Genomic DNA, 20416 nt, shown 5'->3' with positions numbered 1-20416 from the left:
GAAACCCCGCCTGGATCCCAGTCCAGGGTGGGCCCCCGGCCTCGGTGCTTCATTGCTTGCTACGGCAACGGGTGGTGCCGATTTAAACCAGTCTTTTTCCGGCACCGTGGGGAGAAAGAACCTCGGGGCATAACGGAGGAGTATGTCCAGAGAAGGGAAACGAAGGTGGGGAAGTGTCTGTAGCACATGTCCTGTGAGGAGCGGCCGGAGGAGCTGGGAGTGTTTACCCTGGAGAAAAGGAGGCTCCAGGGTGACCTTACTACTCTCTACAACTCTGTGAAAGGAGGTTGGAGCCAGATGGGGGTCGAGCTCTTCTGCCGACCGGCGACAAGAGGGCACAGTGTTAAACTGTGTCAGGGGAGATTCAGTTTGGACATCAGGAAGAATTTCTTAACATAAAGGGTCTTTAGATACTGGCATGCACTGCGGAGGTGTTTAAGGAAAGACTGGACGTAGCGCTCAGTGCCTTGGTCTGGTGGACATTGTGGTGTTGGGTCATAGGTTGGACTCGCTGATCTCAAAGGTCTTTTCCAGCCTAAATGATTCTTTGATAACCGGGATGCTGGAACACGAACAGCCGCAGCGGCTCAGCCTCGAGCGCTCTGCTCCAGCTCAGTCCCGCAGCCGCCCCCGGCCCGGGCGGTGCCGCTTCCCCGCCGCGGCCATGCGGCGCCAGCGGCCTCTCCCGCCATGCCGGCGCGGCGCCCGCCGGGACTTGTAGTCCCCGAGTCGGAGCGGGGCTGCGTTGGGGTTGCGCATGTGGACTACAACTCCCGGCGGTCTTTGCGGTTTGTTTTCCTTCAAACCAGCCCTAGGCCCGCCCCTCCGGCCCCTCCCCTCCGGTCCCTCCGTGTCCCGCCGCGGCCACCGTCGCCGGGCCCCGCCGCCCCGCCCCGCTCCCGGCCCTTTGACCCCGTTGTTATGCCGGGCCCGAGCCGCCGCCGCCGCCGCCGCCTCCCGTAGCGCCCGGAGCCGCCCCCGCCTCGCGCCCCGCCCGCCGCGCCCGCCGCGTCCACCCCGCCCCGGTCGCCGCCGCCCGCCTGCCGCCCGCGCGCCCAACGGTCCGCGCCCGCCGCGCCCGCCCGCGCGGGAGGAGGAGGAGGAGGAGGAGGATGAAGGAGATGAAGCAGAGGAGGAAGAAGGAGCGCACGTGGGCCGAGGCCGCCCGCCTGGTGAGGCCGGGGGGGGCGTCCGGGGGGGGGCGCGGGGACTCCGCCGTGCCCCAGGGCCTCCCCGCCGCGTCCGGCCCCTCCCCGAGTAACGGGGCCGGCGGCGCCGCCATCGCTTTTGAGGGGGTAAAAGCGGGGGCCGGGTCCGCCTGGAGGGCGCGGGCGATGTTGCCCGTTCCCCGCCCGGTCCCGCGGCTTCCCGCGGTTCCCCCACCGGCCGCTGTGGTCGGGGTCTCCTGCACGGTTGTTTTTCTTCCTCAGCCCGGTGGGAACGAGATGCGCTCCGGGACGGTGCGAGCGCGGCCCCCGGCCCTTGGTGGCGAGCTGCCCGCCCGCCGGGGGTCCCAGCGGCCTCGGCCGCCTCCCGCCGGGCGGGGCTGCAGCGGGTCCCGGGATGGGACACGGGAGGTGCCGTCCCGCAGCGGTTCAGTGCGTGCCGGGCAGGGCTGCGGGAACGGTCCCGCTCATTCTCTTCCTTTCAAATGATTTAAAGCTCCATGGGAGGAACCGGAGCCTCCGGAGAGGGCACGGCCGCTGTCAAAAGTTTCCGGTTTAATTACCGAGGGTACGGATTCCTTCTGTGCGCCGGCAGCGCCCGAGGGCCGGTGGCGTGTGTCGGGCTGCCGGAGCAGCAGCTAGACTGAACAACCCTGAATCAGCCCGTATTTGGTCACTTTTGGGTTTAGGAGATATGGCCATGGAGATGTCTTAGTCCTTTTGTCTTAAAATATCTCCTTGTTGATGGCTTCAACTTCCAAGCCTGGCTCTGCTCTGGTGGTGTCTGTAGGAATGCCATTGTCATTGGACCGTTGCAGTGGGAGGAAGGTGACTTCCCTCTGTGAAGCTGGATCTGTCTTGAACCCCAGTTATGAAGTAGGAAATCTAAAAAGAAGAATAACTTCAGTGTCTGTCAGTGAGCTAGTCAGAGGTTTGGTTTAAGGGCTGCATGCCGAGGTGTCTAGGCTGGCTGTTTGGCATTTGGGTGGAAGGAGCTGGTTCTCTCCTGGTGACCCAGTGACACAGGTACAGCAGTGCAGGGATGAAGTAAGGGATGATCCAGCTGCCTGGATGTGAACGGATCCTGCGTTTTCTCCCTGTAGCCATGTCAGTGGTGTACAACTCATGAGGATACATGTGTTCCTCGTGTGTAGCCCATGGACTTCTGTAGAAATGGATTTACAGGGCTTGAGTGTGTCTTGTTTTCTTGTTTTGTCTTGTTGTGTGTGTTTGTTTTGGTTTTGCCAGCCCGGGTTATGCACTGAAGCGTGTAAACATTCAGAAGGAGCAGTGTGTGTGAGTCCAGTGAAGCTCATGTCTCATACTGAGGATGTTCAGGATAAGTCTTGGTGCTTCTGAGTAAGATTTTTTTGGCTATTGGAGTGTTTTCTTACTGCTTGCCAGGAAGAAACCTAATCAGACAAGCATCTGACTTCCAGCAACTTGCATCATCTTTTGTGTGTAAATGATAATATTTTAGACCCATGTGGCTTTGCTTGAAAAACTGGAGAAGGGCATAAGGCAGCCACTGTGGAACTTCACTGCAGGAGTCTGCTGGTCTCCTTCTCCATCCTGCATTTCTCCTTGGGATCCATGTTCTGTGAACCAGGTGCGTCACTGCAGGTGGCAGGGATGCTTTCCTGGTAGGTGACCCTGGGGGCAGAGGCTGTGCCATGTGACCTTGCACAAAGTCAGCTCATTCAAACATCCTGGGCTCTGACAGGTGAAAAAAATCTGACAGGCTGCCCAAAGCAGCACATGTGACTGTGACTCTAAAGCAGTCACCTAATACACCTCATCATCCTCGTGTGATGGGGAAGGCATCTCTTCACACAGTTCTTCCCACCTGTCTTTTGGCCAGGACCTCAGGCACGGTGGTGCATGAGATGCCTAAGCCTCAACAGCATCTTAGAGCCATTGATGAACCAGAAATAGAACCATCTCATACTAGATTATCCACTTAGAGAGACCTAGAGTTGCGTAGCTGCACTTCCAGCTTGCAGGACTGATTGTAAATCCACTAAAAATAGATCTTTATTTCACACTAGTCTTACACATGCTCCCTGTCAAAATGCTTTTAATTTCCCTCTCTGACGTTTGCTGTGTATTTTGTATTCCTCTCAATGTTTCTGAGAGTCACAGGCAAAAGTGTTCTTCAGTGTTGCTCCTCCTACAGAGCCAAAACTCTGCATGTTCCATAAAACAAACCTTTAAAGATTCATCTGGATGCCCAAAGCCATGGCAGGATCCCACAAGTGCTGTCAGAGCTAGTTGACCAGTAAATTGAGGAAGTGATGTAAACTTCCATGATTAGGGGCACAGGAACCCTCAGCTATCAGTGCTATAAATAGTGGAGGAGGGAAAATTCTGTTTTGGGGGTAAGGAATAGCCAGTGTTGAAGTTGTAGCTGTAAGGCTGATGTGGTGCTGGGAGTGTCAGGTTGGAGAGGGATAGAAGGGGCAGTGCTGGAGACTGGGGTTTGGTGTCTAAAGCTTGCAAGATCTTCTCTCCCCCAGTTCTTCCATTAAGTGCTCTGTACACTTAATACAGCTCTTGATTGGAAATTGTTCCCCTGAGCGTAGATTCTTTTATCTGTATGTAAATGCTCCTTTGTGCTCAGTTTTAGGCCACATACTTCACTTGCTGTGTCTGTCACTGGAGAGAGGTTTGAATAATTCCCTGATTTTTTGGAACAGACGTGTTGTATTTTGCAGATCTCACTGGGCTCAGGGGCAATGAGTTTCCCTGTGTCAGCTGTCTGCAGCCTTTGAGTGATGGGGTGACAGCTCAGGAGGGAGGCATGGAGACCTCATAACCTATGGAGAGAGGAAAAAGTGTGATGGGGCTGTATGGAATTTAATTAGTTTACTCTCTCTGAATATGGCTCATCACTTGCTTTGATTTTTCTCTACACTCTTCATGTTTTCATTGGGTTTTAACTCTAGTTAGTTCTTGAATTCCCTTCCCCATGAGGTTCTTATCTTATTCGCAGAAGTTTGTGAGCTTCAAGCATCTGCAAAATACCTGTTGGGTGGATATGATTTAAGAAATTCCATTTGTAGAATCAAGATTTAGATTGGAAGGACCTTAAAGATCATCTCATTCCAACCCCCTGCCATGTGCAGGGACAGCTTCCACTAGTCCAGGCTGCTCCAAGCCCCATCCAACCTGGCCTTATCACAACATACAGTTGAAGTGCAGAATTGCAGTTGGCTTTTTCATTACTCGTGGAGGGTGGAGATGGTTTGAGGTGCAAATGTTGCCCTGCACAGCTTTGGGATGATTTTGCACATGTCCGTTTGGCGTGGCTGCTGCAGTGACTCACTTCTAGATTTTGCTGATGGAAATGGGGCATCTGGGTCCTTCCTCTGGCTTCCCACACAAGTCAGACTGAGAGACAGCACCGTGTTGCTGACTTTAAAGTGTGGGGACAAATGACACCAGGGCTGTGCATCGTGTGGCCACAATGCTGGGGCAGTTTAGACCACGGTTATGATCAAAAAGTTCCTGAGTGAATTCCTGTTGCTGCTTTCCATGCCTGTTCCAGGCCATGGCCTGTGCCTGTCTCACCCTTTTTTTGCTCGTGGTCCCAGGTCTGTGGAGCTGGGTGCCTTTGCATTCCAAGAGCAGCACTGTCTGCTGCCGGGGAAGGCGCAGGAGCTGGCGCATGGTCGGCAGCTGTAGGGTAATCTGCTCCCAAAGAAACTGCGTGGTTTACATCTACTGCTGCTTATTTTTGCTCATTGTTTCCTGTTTATGTGGATAATCTTCTTATCCACAGAAATGTCCGGTCCTCTCTTTGAATCCTTGAGTTCTTGCTTCCAGCCATTTTGGAGCAGTAAGTTCCACAGGCTTTGAAAAAAATAAAGTAATAACCTCTTTACTTCTTCATTTATAAGTGACAATTCTATTATTGATATAATATATGAAAGGATGCATTGTTATTTTTTGTATTGCCTTTTAATATCTGATTTTCTTCATTTTATGTCAAAGGCAAGCACTCTTAAGTTTCTAGCCAGATTTTTTTTCCAAATCCTTTACTGTTATTTTGTCCTTTTCTGAATTCTGTCCTTCTCTGACATGAATTATGACTCTTAACTTGTGATTCCCTTCCTGGGATGGAGTGAAGATAAAATGAATGCAGTAATCTGAGGAAGGTACACTGTTGGATTGTATGGCTGCACAGTAATACTTTTAGTGACAAAAAAATACTGGATGCTTTGTGGAGAGGTAGGAGAAGGTTTTACATCGTTAGAGGTCACTAACCACTGTTCAGTTTGGAAGGTTGATATGGCAGCAGCTCCATTTAATGTATAGTGAAGTCTGGTAAAGCTTCCACTGGGGTCAAGGCCAAATTCTGCTGCGTTTTCTCCTCCATGTTTGTATTTTGGTTAATTAGGGAAGAGATGAAGGTAAAGCCTTTTGTGGCTTTGATCCATGTTCACCAGGATCTTGAGGTAGCTTGAAATTTTACTGTGTGTCTTTGCAGGTGAAGCAAGTTCGAAGAGGCACATTATTGGGTCTGGGCCACAGCTGATGCAGGAGTTTTGGGAATGCAGAAGCCAATGTTGTAATGTCTTTCTGTCTTTTCAGGTGCTGGAAAATTACTCAGATGCTCCTATGACCCCAAAACAGATTCTGCAGGTCATAGAGGCTGAAGGTCTAAAGGAAATGAGGTTAGTATTGATGATTTTGTCTAAACCAGTGTGGAGCATGGGGGAGGCAGTGTATGAAGGCTGGTGTTGCTTCATACAGTTCTGCCTCATCCCCAGCCCACTTTGCTTCCCTTTTTCTCTTCTCAGCCTAGTAATTTGAGATGACAGTACAGACATTTATATACAGATTGTGAGGGGTTTTTTTCTCTGATAATAACTGGAAGATGTTCTTGGATTTTTTGATAATTTACAGAGTCCCTTCATCCATCTATTGTGAAATAAATGCTTCTTGCAGATCAGGCCCCTGCATTGTGCTGTACTTACCAGTCACTCACACAGTTCTCACATAAGTAGCTCCTAGCAGTTTCTGCTATTGTGACCTGAGTTTGAGAACAGTTTAAATTTTGTCTCCTCTGATGCTTCATTTCTAGAGCAGACATTATGTTTTAGAAGAGACAGGCTTTTTCATGTCACTGGCTTATGCTCAGTTTCTTGAGCACCAGGAGGGCACAGCTCACATCACATAGTTGTGGCTCTTGACATTATAGGGAGGAGATGCCCAAGATGCCCATTTCAGAGTGGGTTTCATGTGGAAAAGAACCTGATGCAGAGCCTTGGAAAGGGCAGAAGTGGGAGACTGCTTTCCTTGGTTAAGTTCCTCTGAGCTTCCCTCTGTTTCCATGACAGTAGTAGAAATACAGAGTGTCTTGCAGCTCAAAGAAAGTGGGTAACTGTGATAGTCAAATGCTTCAGTTACTGCTACCTGGCAAAAAATAAAAAGGAAGTTTGACTACCAGAGACACGAAAAGCTGCTGTCCAGGGATGGACTTTGGGAAATCCAGATGCAAGGACTGTTTCTAGTCTTGCTTCTCCCTCCCTTTGTTTCTGTGGACGGTTTTTCACTGTGGTGTGTGCATTTCCTGAACCTGTACTTTACCTAACTACGGAAAGTAAACTGATTTCTTCTGGGACCTAAATGTTAGCTCGTTTTTGCACCTTGTTTGTGTGAAATCAGGAAACAGCTGGGATGTTTTGAATAGTCAAAATCTGTGACATGTACGAAGGTGTTGGGTGTGGGACCTGCTGTTGTTTGGAGAGGCATGAGGCTGGTGTGTGCTGCTGCATCAGATTTGGAACTGTTGGAACACCCACCTTCCATGGGCTTACGAGAAGGCTGGAGAGGGACTTTTCACAGGGGCATGTAGTGATAGGACAAGGGACAACGGCCTTAAGGTGAAGGAGGATAGATTTAGATTGGATATAAGAAAGAAATTCTTCCCTGTGTGGGTGGTGAGATAATGGCACAGGGTGTCCAGAGAAGCTGTGGCTACTCCATCCTTGGAAGTTTCCAAGGCCAGGCTGGACATTGCTTGGTTCAACCTGATCTGGTGGAAGGTGTCCCTGCCCATGGCAGGGGGTTTGGAACAAGATGGTCTTTAAGGTCCCTTCCAACCCAAACTATTTCATGATTTGGTGATGCTTGCTGAGATCTTCTCTGGTTTGGATGTGGGCAGTAGGGTCACAGCTCTGAGTAGAATTCAGACAGATTTTAATGAGGACCTTCATAGAGCTTTGCTTTAATCACTCTTCTACAACTCTCTCACATAAGTCTTGTTACCTAAGCAGGCAGTTGACGATTTCTGTGCACAGGCTGTCCCCTGCCAGAGATAATATCAGGGCTCTTCACACACATAAATTATCCTGTGCTTTCCCAGTTTTTACAAGTGACCTGTCACAGTGTGTAAGTAAAGACCAGACTTTGGAACATGTGTCATGTTAAATCCCACAAAGCCAGCTCATTCCTTTAAAGGTCGGTGGTTTCCCTTGGGATATCTGCTTTTCCTTCCCATGTCATTAATTCTCTGCTTTAAGAAAAGATTGTTTTCTTCAGAGCGTGATTGTTCGCAGAATAAAGGCAGTGAGCCTGCCTGGCCAAACGTGCAGCAGGCTTTGCTGGTGCTTGTATAGAAGCTCTTCCTGAAACTCCATTTCCTGAAGGAAATAGCTCAGTGCCTTGAGATGTTTTTCCTTCTGAATCAATCCTGAGGTGGGGCTCCCTGGTTTGGGGGTCACACTGCTCTCCTGGGAGGGCTATGTTCCATACGGGGCACTGACGTTCCCAGGAGCCAGCACCATGCTGAGTTGAGCTCCTGGCAGAGTTTTAACCGCTTGGTTTTTTTCTTGTTTTGGGGAAAATAACTTATGCCATTTTAAGAGAGCTCTGTGGCTGGTGAGTGTGCTTGGAGTGTCTGGTAAACACAGAGGGGAAAGCACTGTCTAACAGGACAGAAGGCTGGAAATTTTGTTCACATGATCTAGAAGTGATACAGGGTAACTTTTCCTGTCGCTGTGGCATGTGAAGAAATGTCCAAAACCCAAACACATACAGGGTGGAAACTGAAATTGTGCTGTGTTTTTGATTTCAGAATGATTTTGTTTGAAATATTTTATCTCAGTCCAGTTTTCAGTTTCACTTTTACTAAGACTGCAGTCGATAGTGCTGTAATGTGTCTTCCAGACAACTTTCTTACTGTACATGTGGGACTTACTGGAAAACACCATATTACGTGGCACAGCAGTTCCATCAGTGTGAGCGTAGGATGGGGCTTTAACCAGGGAGTTATGTAGGACTTAACAAATGAGAACATCAGAGCCTTTGTATTGAGCTCTGCTCAAGCAGTTTGGTCTGTGACATATCAGGGAGACATTGCAGTAACAAGTGTGTACAGTTTGCTTACGTCTTTCTACTGCTGAATAAATCTGGGGGTTTTGTAAAATCAATCCAACACTGAAGGTTTCCAGGACAGAAGGGGAGGAAACAGGTAATAAAAGTTAGAAATGTCTGAAAACAGACGAGGGTAGCTTTAAAATTGGTCTCATGTTTCCTGTTCGCTGTGATGTGCAAGGCGGATGTACAGGTCAAAATGAAATCAGTGACACTCTTCCGACTGAAGTGCCTGTCCCATAAAGTTAATGGCATCACCTCTGTTCCCCTGATCAGCTAAAGGATGCCCATTTAACCAGATCTTTCAGGCTGTTTTTTTGATAATCCATTTCTTAAGCTATCTCCTTTCTTCCTTTCTCTGTTGCAGTGGCACGTCTCCCCTGGCCTGCCTCAATGCCATGCTCCACTCCAATTCCCGGGGAGGGGATGGGCTCTTTTACAAACTGCCTGGACGCATCAGCCTTTTCACACTCAAGGTAAATGCTGAGCTCTGCTCCCAGCTGAGAGCTTAGGGGTGAGTTCTGCTCCTTGTGCAGGACTGAGTGTTACTCTATCACTGAGCATCACGAGCAGTGAGATCATCATGTGAGAGAGGGTCTGGAATTCATTATTTCCGTGGAGCTTATACCTTTCAGCTATATTCAGCCATCTATGATAAATTCCTTAAAAAAACCCCAACTGTTATTTCTTGAATTGCACAAGCAAGATGAATCCTCTTACTGCAGTGCCTGGTGTCCAGCTCAGGTGGCTGCTCATCAGAACAGACCCATGCACTCTCTTGCTGCCAGCCACCAGGGAAAAGAGCCAACCAAGGAATTGGTCCAAGAGCTTGTAGCGACAAGTAAAATCTTGATAGGAAAATGTATATTCATTCTTCTTGCTGCTTGATCTGTGTTCCACTACATTCCATGTTATTTAGCATCAGTATTTTCCTCAGATCTTGAAATCTCTCTGGAATACTTTTTTTTTATTTTATTGTTCCAGTAATGTTAAGTATTGAAAATGTTTCTGGTCTTGGGCTTTTCTTTTGCATTGTTTTGTACTGTTGGATTCCCTGATAAATATCAACTTGATAGATCCCAGCTATTTCATTTCCATCATTTGTCTGCTGTTAGAAAATCTTGTTGAATTGACACATTTTGCTGAAAATAGATGGCATTGAAATGAATATATTGTACAAGTAGGAAATACATCTCCTAAGCTTGCTATCTTAGTGTTTGGCCACTCTGATGCTACTTATTCTTTCACAATGAGATGCTTCTCTTTAATAGGAACTCATTGCTTGCAGAAAATTGTGACGTATTATGAACCTTCTTATTAAATTATTTATTATTAACCTGGTATTTTGGAGATGTATTACTTGTCTAGGAGGGGGCTATTAAGTGTTCTTTGTTTAGGTGACTTCTGTTCCACTATGAGCCCAAATACACTTTAAAACGCCTTTCTGCATTAAGGATTAAAATAGGGAAAAAAATTTAGGTTCAAGTATGTATAGGTTAAAGTTAACTGTCTGCTCCCATTGGTGTAGGTTTGGGAGGGAGGGCTGTAGCCACCCCAGTTCTGTTTCCCCTCTAGAAAGATGCCTTGCAGTGGTCCCGGAACCTGTCAGTGCCAGAAGGGGAGGAGCTGGAGGACACAGCAGATGCAGAAAGCTGTGGGTCCAACGAAGCCAGCACTGTGAGTGGTGACAATGATGGTAAGTGTCTGGTGACATTAACCTTAAACTCCAGGACCTACTTCTGTGTCTGACTGAGAGCCCATCTCTTTCAGTGTCTCTTGATGAAACTTCTTCTAATGCCTCGTGTTCCACTGAATCTCAGAGCAAGGGACCTGCTACCAGGGAGAGTTACAGAACCGCTTCCCAGGTAGGAAAAAGTGGGACTAATGGGAAGGGTGAAGCCTCTCAAGGGGAGCTTTCATTACTGTTGGAGTGGTATGACAGGGACTATTTGTGCACAAGTGCCTCAGAGAGAGTTACGAGGCTGTCTCCTCGGGCAAGAAGTGGCAGACTGGGGAGGGATCATGTATGGGAAGGCAATTTTGAATTCTCTGCTAGTCCTAAATGTAGTGTTGCCTGAAGATTCACCTAGGAGGAGCCAGGTAGCTCTTTAACTGAGGAACATGCTGCTTAGAATATTATTATACCCTTCCATAATGCCTTCATTCCTTTGTTTTGTTTTTGGTTTCTCTCTGGTCTGCAGACATCCAAACAGAAGAAAAAGACAGGTGTGATGCTGCCACGGGTGGTGTTAACCCCATTGAAAGTAAATGGGGCACACATGGAGTCTGCCTCGGGTGAGCATGGCTTTGGGGGGATCCTAGTGACATCACAGATCTCTCTCAGTCAGTCCCCAGTCATGTGTGTTTGCCTGAGGATTTCTGTAACACCTGCTGAGACTGAGTGACGGTGCACTGTGTGTATGCTTAACTCACTCAACATAGTTGGTACCTGGGCAATACCCTATAATAGCAGATTTGTTACTAACGGAGAATTCCTGTATGTTAAACCACTCTCCCAGTTGGGCTTTGACTGTTCTTTGCATATTTTTATGAACTTGTTTTGCTTTTAGGCTTCACAGGAAGGCACGCTGATGGGGAGAGCAGCAGCACATCCAGCAGCAGCAGCAGCTCCTTGGCCCTGTCCAAAACCAGCCTGCGCAGTAGGACAGAGATAAACAGGGATCCTCCACAGCTGCTGAGGGGCATCCGAAAGCCCACGGCAGGTACGTGCTCCTGGTTACAGGCAGAAGGATAACTGGTGATGGTGAAGTCCAGGTGTATCTGAGAAGAGCACCAGGAGGCATTTGATGACCTGGGGTCACAAGCCAGGCTTTCCATCTTGAGTGTTAGTGATACAATTGTTTAAAAGTTTGCCTGGTCTGAAGAGCAGCATTGTGAATTGTACCTGAATATGGCTGAACTGTGACCTCTTGTCAGAATTCCAGATGTGTGTCTGTTAATTACTGTGTTGGAGAGTCCTGCAGTCTTTCTCATCTCCCTAGCTCCTTTTGCTGTTGTAGTTTGACATAAATTTCAGCCCGTAATGCTGAAATACTTCTATACAACAATGTTAATTTTATTTGCCTGTTCTTAAACTCCAGGGCAAATGAAACGGAACAGGGGTGAGGATATTGACTTTGAAACCCCAGGCTCCATCCTTGTCAACACAAACCTGCGAGCGCTGATCAACTCCAGGACCTTTAATGCGCTTCCATCACACTTCCAGCAGCAGTTGCTTTACCTCCTGCCTGAAGTTGATAGACAGGTACAAGCACTCGGGTGTTTTCCCTTCCCTGATTACCTCTTCAGTGTGGAACAGCTGGAGCAGGTGAGTTCTGTTTGTCCTGGGTCTGTCCTGCTAGGTGGGGGCTGACGGGCTGATGCGCCTCAGCAGCAGCGCTCTGAACAACGAGTTCTTCACCCACGCTGCACAGAGCTGGAGGGAGCGGCTCGCTGATGGTGAGTGGCTTTGCTTTCCTGAGTGCCTGGGAAATAGGTGCTCATTTTGTAGGATTTTTGGGTTTGCTTTTACAGTTAATGAGCAGGAACTTAGTCCAGCTTTGTTGCATATCTATCTGTGTTGCACCCAACTTTTTTTTTTTTTTCCCTTTAAAATCAAAGATATGATTTCTTCTGGTGCCATGGGAACTTCAGAATTAAGTGGTGAAGGTGTAAAGTAGTGCCAGACTTATTTTTCCTTAAATGGTGGCCTGTCTGTGAAAACACCATTTTTTCTGGAGCCACAGGTAGCACCTGGATCCAGAGGCAGGATGGGGAGCAGGGTGTTAACAGCAGGTCTGTCTTTCAAATATGCAGCTGCTGTACTGTTCAAAACACTAGAGGTTGCATTTGCAGAATGAGTTTTGTTTGGAACTGAATTCCAGTCTCTTGCTTCCATGTAGGTGAATTCACCCATGAGATGCAAGTTCGAATCCGGCAGGAGATGGAAAAGGAAAAGAGAGTGGAGCAATGGAAAGAGAAGTTCTTTGAGGACTACTATGGACAAAAGTGAGAAATTTTACCATGTCTATACTGTTTTAGCCATGTTTATGCAGTTGGCAGAGTGTGTTTCTGTTTGTGGATACCTGAGCGGATGCAGCGTAAGCTCCTTGAAAAACACAGGTTGTGGGGTGAATCGTTCCAGGTGCTGGTCTGGGAAAATCCTTAGTGGAATTGACTGGGTTCAGCAGAATTTTGTAGCCCATCTCTTTTGCTTCCAAGAAAAGTTGATAGTGTTTTGCATCACAAATCTTTAGAGATTTTTTCTCATTCCATGCGATAGCAATGTGGGATGTGTGGGTTCTCCCCTTGCAGGGTGAGTTATTGAGGCTTTGATGACTCTCTGCCCGTGTTGGTGCTATTCAGTAACACTGAAATTGGGGTGAGCTTTAGCTTTTAGCTGGCTTTTGTGTTTGCCTTAAAGGTTGGGCTTGACCCAGGAAGAATCCCAGGCGCAGAATTCGGTGCAGGAGGATGCTGAGAACAGGACAGAGCTGTCTGTTAAAGGAGAAGCGAGGCTGCCACGCGGGCCAACCACGCGCCAGAGGGACGGGCGCTTCCGGAAACGCTCCCGGGCCGACCTGCGGTGCCGGGCCAGGAGGAGCCTGTACAGACTGCGGGAACCCGAGCACACGGAGGCTCCCAAAGAGCCTGCTCCTGTGGGGCCAGATCCCTCTCTTCATAAAGAGCCAAAGCCTGAGACAGACCTGAAGAAAGACGATCTGAGCAGCCCATCGGCTGCAGGATTGAAGGCAGAGAGTAGCGAGCTGCACCTCTCTCCAGAGACTTCCAAATCAAACAGCAAATCAGAAGATCCATCATTGGCAGCTGCCAGCAGAATTCCCAGTTTGCCCCAGGAGAACTCTGCTCAGGAGTCCAAGGAGCAGAAGAGGAAAAGCTTTGAGGAGGCTGCCTCTGCATCCTTCCCCGAAAAGAAGCCCCGGCTTGAAGATCGTCAGTCCTTTCGTAACACAATTGAAAGTGTTCACCCAGAAAAGCCACAGCCTACTAAAGAGGAGCCCAAAGTCCCACCCATCCGGGTAAGAAAGAGCTTTAGATCTGCTGTGTCTCAGGGCTGCCGTGCTCAGTAGTATCAAAACATTATTAAAATGTCAGGTGTTGCCATCTTAAGTGAAGGAGTCAAAGGGTTTCATTGGTAGAGCTGGTGAAGTGCCTCTGACTGCCACAGTTTGCTGTCGTGTTTAGACAGGCAGAGAATGGAAAATCATCCCAAGGTCTTTGCACAAGAGCACAGGGTAACCTTGACTTACTCCCTTCATTTGCATTTCTGTGGATACAGAAAACACTGCCTGAAATGAGCTGACTTACTGCAAAAGACCTTGAAATTGTGTTCTTTGTCCTGTGTAGTTTCTCAGTTCCTTTCCTTGCAGACAGAATCTCAGTGTTCCTCCTGACTTTTCCCATTTTGACCAGGATACCCATTTTGGTAGCTTCAGGGCAGTCATCCTGATGTAGAGGAGACCAGTTTGATCTCTGAAGACATGAATATAAACAATTTATTTCATATTTGCCTGCAGGCTCTGGTAAAACAATATTAGTGTGAACTGAGCTTTACAGATCACAGAGCAGAGGTTGTGGGACCATGCTGCTTCTCTGCCCAAATTAGTTTCTAAGTTGGAATTTTTGTTGAATTTTTGTGCTAAGAATTGTGATGAGCACTTGCCAGTAAAACGCATTTTGCTGGACATGGTCAGTGTTAGAACTTACCGCATTTCCCTTTCTTTCAGATTCAACTTTCACGTATTAAACCACCCTGGGTGGTTAAAGGTCAGCCCACTTACCAGATCTGCCCCCGGATCATCCCCAGCACGGAGTCCTCCGGCCGGGGCCGCCCCGGGGCCCGGACCCTCGCAGACATTAAGGCCCGTGCTCTGCAAGCCCGAGCCCAGCGCGAAGCCGCCACCGCCGCCATTGGAGGAGGGGGCGGCCCCGGCGGGGGGAGAAGCACCGATGAAGGAGGCGGTGGAGGAGAATCCAGCGGCCGTTCCCAGCACAGGAGATCCAAGAGAGCTCATGGAAAACGTGCATCAGATCTACAGCGAGCACAACTACAGCCGTCTGTTCATCTGAGCGGTGGGAAGGCTGACTCCGAAGAGGCTGCTGAGGAAGCCAACGTGAATTCCTGCCTCTCTTCCAGACAAGATCACTCTTCCTCAAAAAGCGAAAGGAGTGGCATTCCAGGCTGTGCCACAGGGTCAGGGGACACTCAGCCTGCTGATGGGTCACCCAGGAGGCTGTTCTGTGGTGCTCTGACTCCATCATCCTTGGACAATGCGACTCCTGAGAGGCAGGAGGCGAGTCCTGAGCAGCTCCTCCGTGACCCAAGGACCAAACTCCCATCTTGTGCTGCATCACAGGAGAGCACAAAGCTGGGATGTGTGGTTCCTGTGGTGACCAGTCTGCCATGTTCTGGGGGGCAGGGAGCTGGGGTCAGTCCCACGGGAGACAAGGGTGTGGTGGAACTTGGAGATGTTGGTGCTCCCACCATACAGCTGGATTATCCTTCTGATGTAAAGCAAAATTCCTCCAGTTGTTCTTTTCCACCAGAATTGTCATCAGGTGGCACAGAACACCATGATCCAGAGAAGGTGTCTGGTTTTAGATATAACAGCTCCAAAACATTTCTGGAAAAATGTGTTGCTGATAGTAATACCTCCAAAACGGTGACTGCTGGAGTGAAGAAAGCGATCCCTGCGGCGGGTGACGCTGCACAGCTGCAGGCAGGGAAAGGCAGCGATGGCAAACTGAGCAATGAGGAACAAAATGCAGAGGCTCTAGTGCAGCCCTCTGTGCATGGTGACTGTATTTCTCAGAATAGGATTGATACTTCTGAAAAACTCCTGCAGCCAAGGCAGAGGTGCCCCAGAACCGAACCAGAAAACGCACATCAGCCCCTGGGAGAGACGCAGGAGTTGAAGAGAAGTGGAGATGAAGAAATACAGAGTACGCACAGTGAAACAACAGACACTGCTTCTGACTGGGAAGGGGACATGGCTGATGAGAATGTGGAGGTGGAGATGTGTTTCAGAAGTGTCAGCTGTAGGGAGGTGGCTGGGAAAGGCTCTTCCTGTCACAGCAGCAGTGAGAAGCGCAATGGGATTAGGTCAAAATTCTCTGTGGAGACAGAGAGTCCAGCCTGTTCTGGGGACTTGGTTGCACCGCCACTTCAGAGGTGGGGACCCCAGAAAGCCGAGCGTCCGGCCGGCTCTGCTCGGCCCATGTCCTCCATTGAGACCAACAACCCTTTGGTGATGCAGCTGCTGAAGGGGAAGCTTCCACTGGAGGAAGTTCTCCCAGTGTCTCACGTCAACATCAAGCTGGAAATTGCACAGCCAGTGCTGGAGAAACAGTCAGAAAGCCTCTCCCTGCAACTGGACAGAGGCAGCAGTCAGTATTTTGGCAAAGAATCTTCTCCAGATGTAGGAATAAAGATGAGTGCCCAAAGCAGGAGTGAGGATGTTCACTCACTGAGATCTTCCATAGATCCCCAGGAAAAAACGTGTGTACCAGCGGCAGCATTACCTAGAGCAGAGGGTGCAGAGGATCAGGCTGTCCCAGAAAAACATTCCAAAGTTGGCTCGACTTTAAGTTGCCAAGACCAACTGGCAAATGTGGCAAGTGCCTCTCCAAAGCCTGAAGATGTGGACCCTCGGGAAAGAACATTTTCTTCCTGTAGCTTTGAGGAGCAGAAGGAATTGCCCAAGGTCCACCGGATGCCACAGCACAACCCATTAAAGAGTGTCATGGCAAGTAAAAGCCCAGAGAAGCTGAATGCCTCTGCAGAGCCTCGGTTTTTATCTCCAGCTGTAACTTCTCTTGAACCAAACCAGACAGGAGGTGCATTGGTCAATAAAAACTACGGTGGAGTTCAAGGCAAAAAGCTCTTTGGTTCTGGTTTTCCTTCCAACCCCAGTGTGAGGCTGCATCACTCGAGGGCTTTGGATCACGGTTCAGCCATGGGAACCTTGTCCCCCAGCAAACAGATTCCCTTGGACAAGGGCTGTGCATTGGGAGAAGGAATCCCAGCTGCTAGGGAGGAATGGACTTCAAAGCAGCACAGCAGCACCCCAGGAGGGATCAGAAATGAGAAGGGGCTGGTGTGTGGCAGCCCAGCCAAGAGTAATGCGGAGAACCGGGGGGGTACAGCCCAGCAGCCCACAGAACTGGCCGGGCACACGCAGAGAGAGCCACTGGTCATGGACTGGCCCTTCTTTAAGTTTTCAAGGGATCCGGGAAAAGGACAGAGTCACCCTTTGGAGCCTTCATCCATCCCCTCTCAGCTCAATATCAAGCAAGCATTTTATGGGAAGCTTTCAAAGCTGCAGCTTAATTCCACCAGCTTTAATTATTCATCCAACACTCCAGCTTTCCCCCGAGGCCTTGCTGGGAGCGTGGTGCAGCTCACCCACAAAGCGAACTTTGCTGCGAGCCGGAACACGGCCCTGGCTGTGCAGATGTTTGCTGACAGCAGCAGCGTCGATGAGATCTCGTTCCAGTGCTCGTGCAGCCTCAAAGCCATGATCATGTGCAAAGGCTGCGGCGCCTTCTGCCACGACGACTGTATAGGACCCTCTAAGCTCTGTGTATTGTGCCTTGTGGTGAGATAATAAATTATGGCCATGGGACAGGTTGTATATTCAGTGTGTGTATTTTGATAACAACTGATCCTAACGCCTGTACACAAAGTACACAAAGTACTCTCTGTTCATAGTAGAAACGCTGTTACACTTTTTTTTGGTGAGGAACGTTGAGCTGCCTTCCCATGGAGATCGACAGTGCAGAGCCTGTTCCTGCTGACGGGGACACCCCGGTCTGGGTGGGCTGTGCCCCACAGGAGCGATCCTGCAGCTTCCTGCTATCGTGGAAATTCCAGCTGTGCTCTGGTACCACGCTGAGGCCGATGCCGGGGGGAGAGGCGGTTCGCTGTGGCAATCCCTGGACCTTCTGTGGAGGAAATCCTTACATCCAAAGGAACTGGAAGATGGTGTTTGCTATTTCAGGGCTGCACAAGGTGAGGCCCTACAGTCTTCCACTCTCCCCTTTTGCCATCTCCATTCCCAGTTTGTGTGGGAAGTGCTGCTGTGCAGTGAGTGTAAGCAGAGAGCTGCCCTGCAGGGATGGTTCCGTGTGGTCTTTGGATGCTACAACAGGATGTGGTGCCCAGGGACGTGCTCTCCAGGGTTGTGGAGCCATGTACAGCCCACCATGTGTCACATGGAGCCCACGTGGAGGATGCAAGAAGAGGAAAAAAAATTCGGGGCAAGTGCCAAGCAAATGCCTTCTGCTGGCCTGCAGGAAGCTGTGTGGCTGGGGAACTGTTCCCGGTTGAACTGGCCCAGTGGCTGTTTCTGCCTCCTTTGGCCAACTTCCACAAACTGCTGTGGAACACCGGAGGTTCCCTGGAGCTCAGTGGTCAGGGCAGTGAGCTCTGCACTGCAGCTCTGTGGTGAGGACCTGAAACCTCAAAGCAGCTGAGCACCTGCGAGCATCGAGCTGTGCATCTGTGTGACCATCACCTAACATTTAAAGCAGTGTTCTTTCCTTTTTTTTTTTTTCCTTTTTTTTATACTTTCGTTCTTGGATGTATAAAGTGAATTATTTGGCTCCTGTAAGTATCCTCTCTGCATCTGTTTGATCATATATTTATATGTTGTACACAGTACTGGCCAACTGTAAATGGATGTAATGTACATAGAGCATAAAGGGGTCTCCTTTTTTTTTCCTTGGACTACCAGGCTCTACAGCAGTATTGCATTAAAGTGGTGTTAGTTATTGTCAGAGCCACTGTATTCTGTCTTGCCTGACGTGAGGCTCACCACACTGGGGTCTGAGTTCCGACAGCCTCCCTGTGCCTGTGGTGCCCGGGTGGACTGTGCTATGCAGGCTCAAGGATGTCGAGGTGGGATTTTCTGAGCCAGGCTCACTCCCGGTTGCTCATTTAAGCTCCTGCCAGTTGTTGCTGCACCTGAGCTCCCAGGGCATGGCTGTACCTGCACTGCAGGGAGGTGAATAAACATCCGTGTGCGTCCAGAGAGGGAGAGCAAAACTGCAATTCTCTTTCTCTTTGGAGCAATTCCTAATCAAGAGTTAATTGCTTCAGTGAGGGGGAGAAGCCGCTGGTTTATTCAAGCGGGCAGTAACAAGAATTTTAGGGGGTTTATTTTCATTTTGTTTATTCTCGTCCCTTTTCCAGCTCCATCCTACCTCCCTTCACCATGCACTTTTTTTCAGCCGTGCAAGTTCCTCTTTCAGCCACAATCATGAGGGGTGCAAGAAATTCAGTCCCTGAGATGGTTTCATCCTCAGTGCATCCACCAGCCTCATCCCATGGGAATGAGAGAGCCCGGTGCAGCAGCACCCTGCCCTGGGCAGGGCTGCGGTGCCAGTGGGGGCGAGCGGAGGTGTGGAACCTGCTTACCAAAGATGGGGAGCGGAGCAGGGGGCTGCCTCTGCCTCCTGGGGGGCCACTGCAGTGTTCAGCTCGGACTGGTCTGGGGGGCAGAGCCCTCGGGGGGGCCTGCTCATGTCTGTCCCTTGTGCTATTGGAAAAATAAACACTGTAAAATCTGCTTGTGTGGTTTCAGTCCTTTTTCTGAACTCCTCTTCCTTTCTAAGGCAATGTGGCTTTTCCTTTCCTCTCTTTTAACTGCAGCAGTTCCAGAGTTCTGCTCTGCTCACCAAGGGGAGGGGCTGTGTTGCTGCTTGCCTTTGTTAAATCTGGTTTTATGCACTTGGAGAGCACTGAAGATGGTGCAGCTTCTGCAGAGGTGCCGTGTGGCTCTTGGGGAATGGACACCCTGAAGACTGAGAGCCACAGGGGTGTTGTGGGACACTGCAGGAGCTCCCCACAGTCACAGGGAATCCCTGCCCTGCTGGGGTGATGCCTGTGAGAGCAGCACTGAGACTCTTCCCAGCGTCAGGGCAGGTCCTGCTCTTACGGCCCTCATTGTTGGATAAATGGATCAAAAATGTTTCTCAAGAGCGTAAATGTGATACCAATTACAGTTTATTGAAGCTACTTGAAAACTCACTTTATGGCCAAGTCCTTTCTCTTTTCTAGGCAGTAAGGAAATAAGATGGATTGTGATGTTATGTGCCTGGGTTCTCACTTCGTGGACATTGTGAAGGGTGAGCAGGGATCTCCTGCCTGGGGCTGTGGGAATGCCAAGATCCGTGTGGTGACACAGTCCCCGACTTCCTGGCATTCCACAGCGCAGAACAGCAGCGCTGGCCTCGTACAGGGAGCCAGGGCTGGGGCAGTGGATGGTCTGGCACCAGCTTTTTGGGGAGAAAAAAGGCTTTTGTGGTTTTTGGTGGTTCATTGATGTTCTGACTCTGGCAGGCTGCACACAGTGTAGTTAAAGATACCTGGATAATCTAAGTAAACTGAATAAGGGGAATGCAAAAAATGAGTTGTTACTTAGCCAAGCTTTAACATGCAGTAATTAATCCTTCCCTGTTTTATTGGGATGTGGGGTGATGGCATCAGAATTAGCTACCTCTGGAACAAGGGAGCTTGGGGGTTTCAAGGGTAAAACCCATTAACATCAGAATTTCACAAAGAGCAAGTACCCTTTTTTTCTTTTTTTTTTCCTCTCTGTGATATTTGTGTGCCAAGTAACAGATTTTCTTTCTCCCAGCCCAGCTGCTGTTTGGCTCTGGCTCTGCCGTGCTTGGCGGGGCCACCTGCAGGCATGGGGACATCCTGAGTCAGTCCGGCCACGGGGCTGTGGAGGCCTTAGCAGGTGATGCCAACTGGTTTGCAGCTGGTGGGGCCCGGCACTGCTTCTCCCTGTGGCTTGCAGCCCTCTTCCTTGCTCCCTTGGAAATCTGGAACCAAAGCTCAGCCC

General features: G+C 49.5%; 1 protein-coding gene across 1 annotated transcript; it reads left to right on the top strand.

Moving 5' to 3' along the window:
* Positions 1 to 1112: 1112 nt before the first annotated feature.
* On the top strand, positions 1113 to 18975 carry ASXL1 (ASXL transcriptional regulator 1; the record flags this gene model as incomplete). Its single annotated transcript, XM_082292701.1, has 12 exons — positions 1113 to 1172; positions 5760 to 5842; positions 8914 to 9022; positions 10122 to 10242; positions 10317 to 10411; positions 10748 to 10841; positions 11117 to 11269; positions 11648 to 11811; positions 11909 to 12005; positions 12449 to 12554; positions 12970 to 13585; positions 14294 to 18975. 12 exons carry the CDS (start codon positions 1113 to 1115, stop codon positions 17171 to 17173), a joined length of 4578 nt encoding a protein of 1525 aa, XP_082148827.1. The 3' UTR covers positions 17174 to 18975.
* Positions 18976 to 20416: the final 1441 nt, after the last annotated feature.

This window comes from Coloeus monedula, assembly GCF_965178545.1.
Source record: "Coloeus monedula genome assembly, chromosome: 17".
In the NCBI taxonomy this organism is placed as follows: domain Eukaryota; kingdom Metazoa; phylum Chordata; class Aves; order Passeriformes; family Corvidae; genus Coloeus; species Coloeus monedula.
The sequence above is the reverse complement of the archived record's forward strand: the minus strand, read 5'-3'. Positions and strand labels throughout refer to the sequence as shown.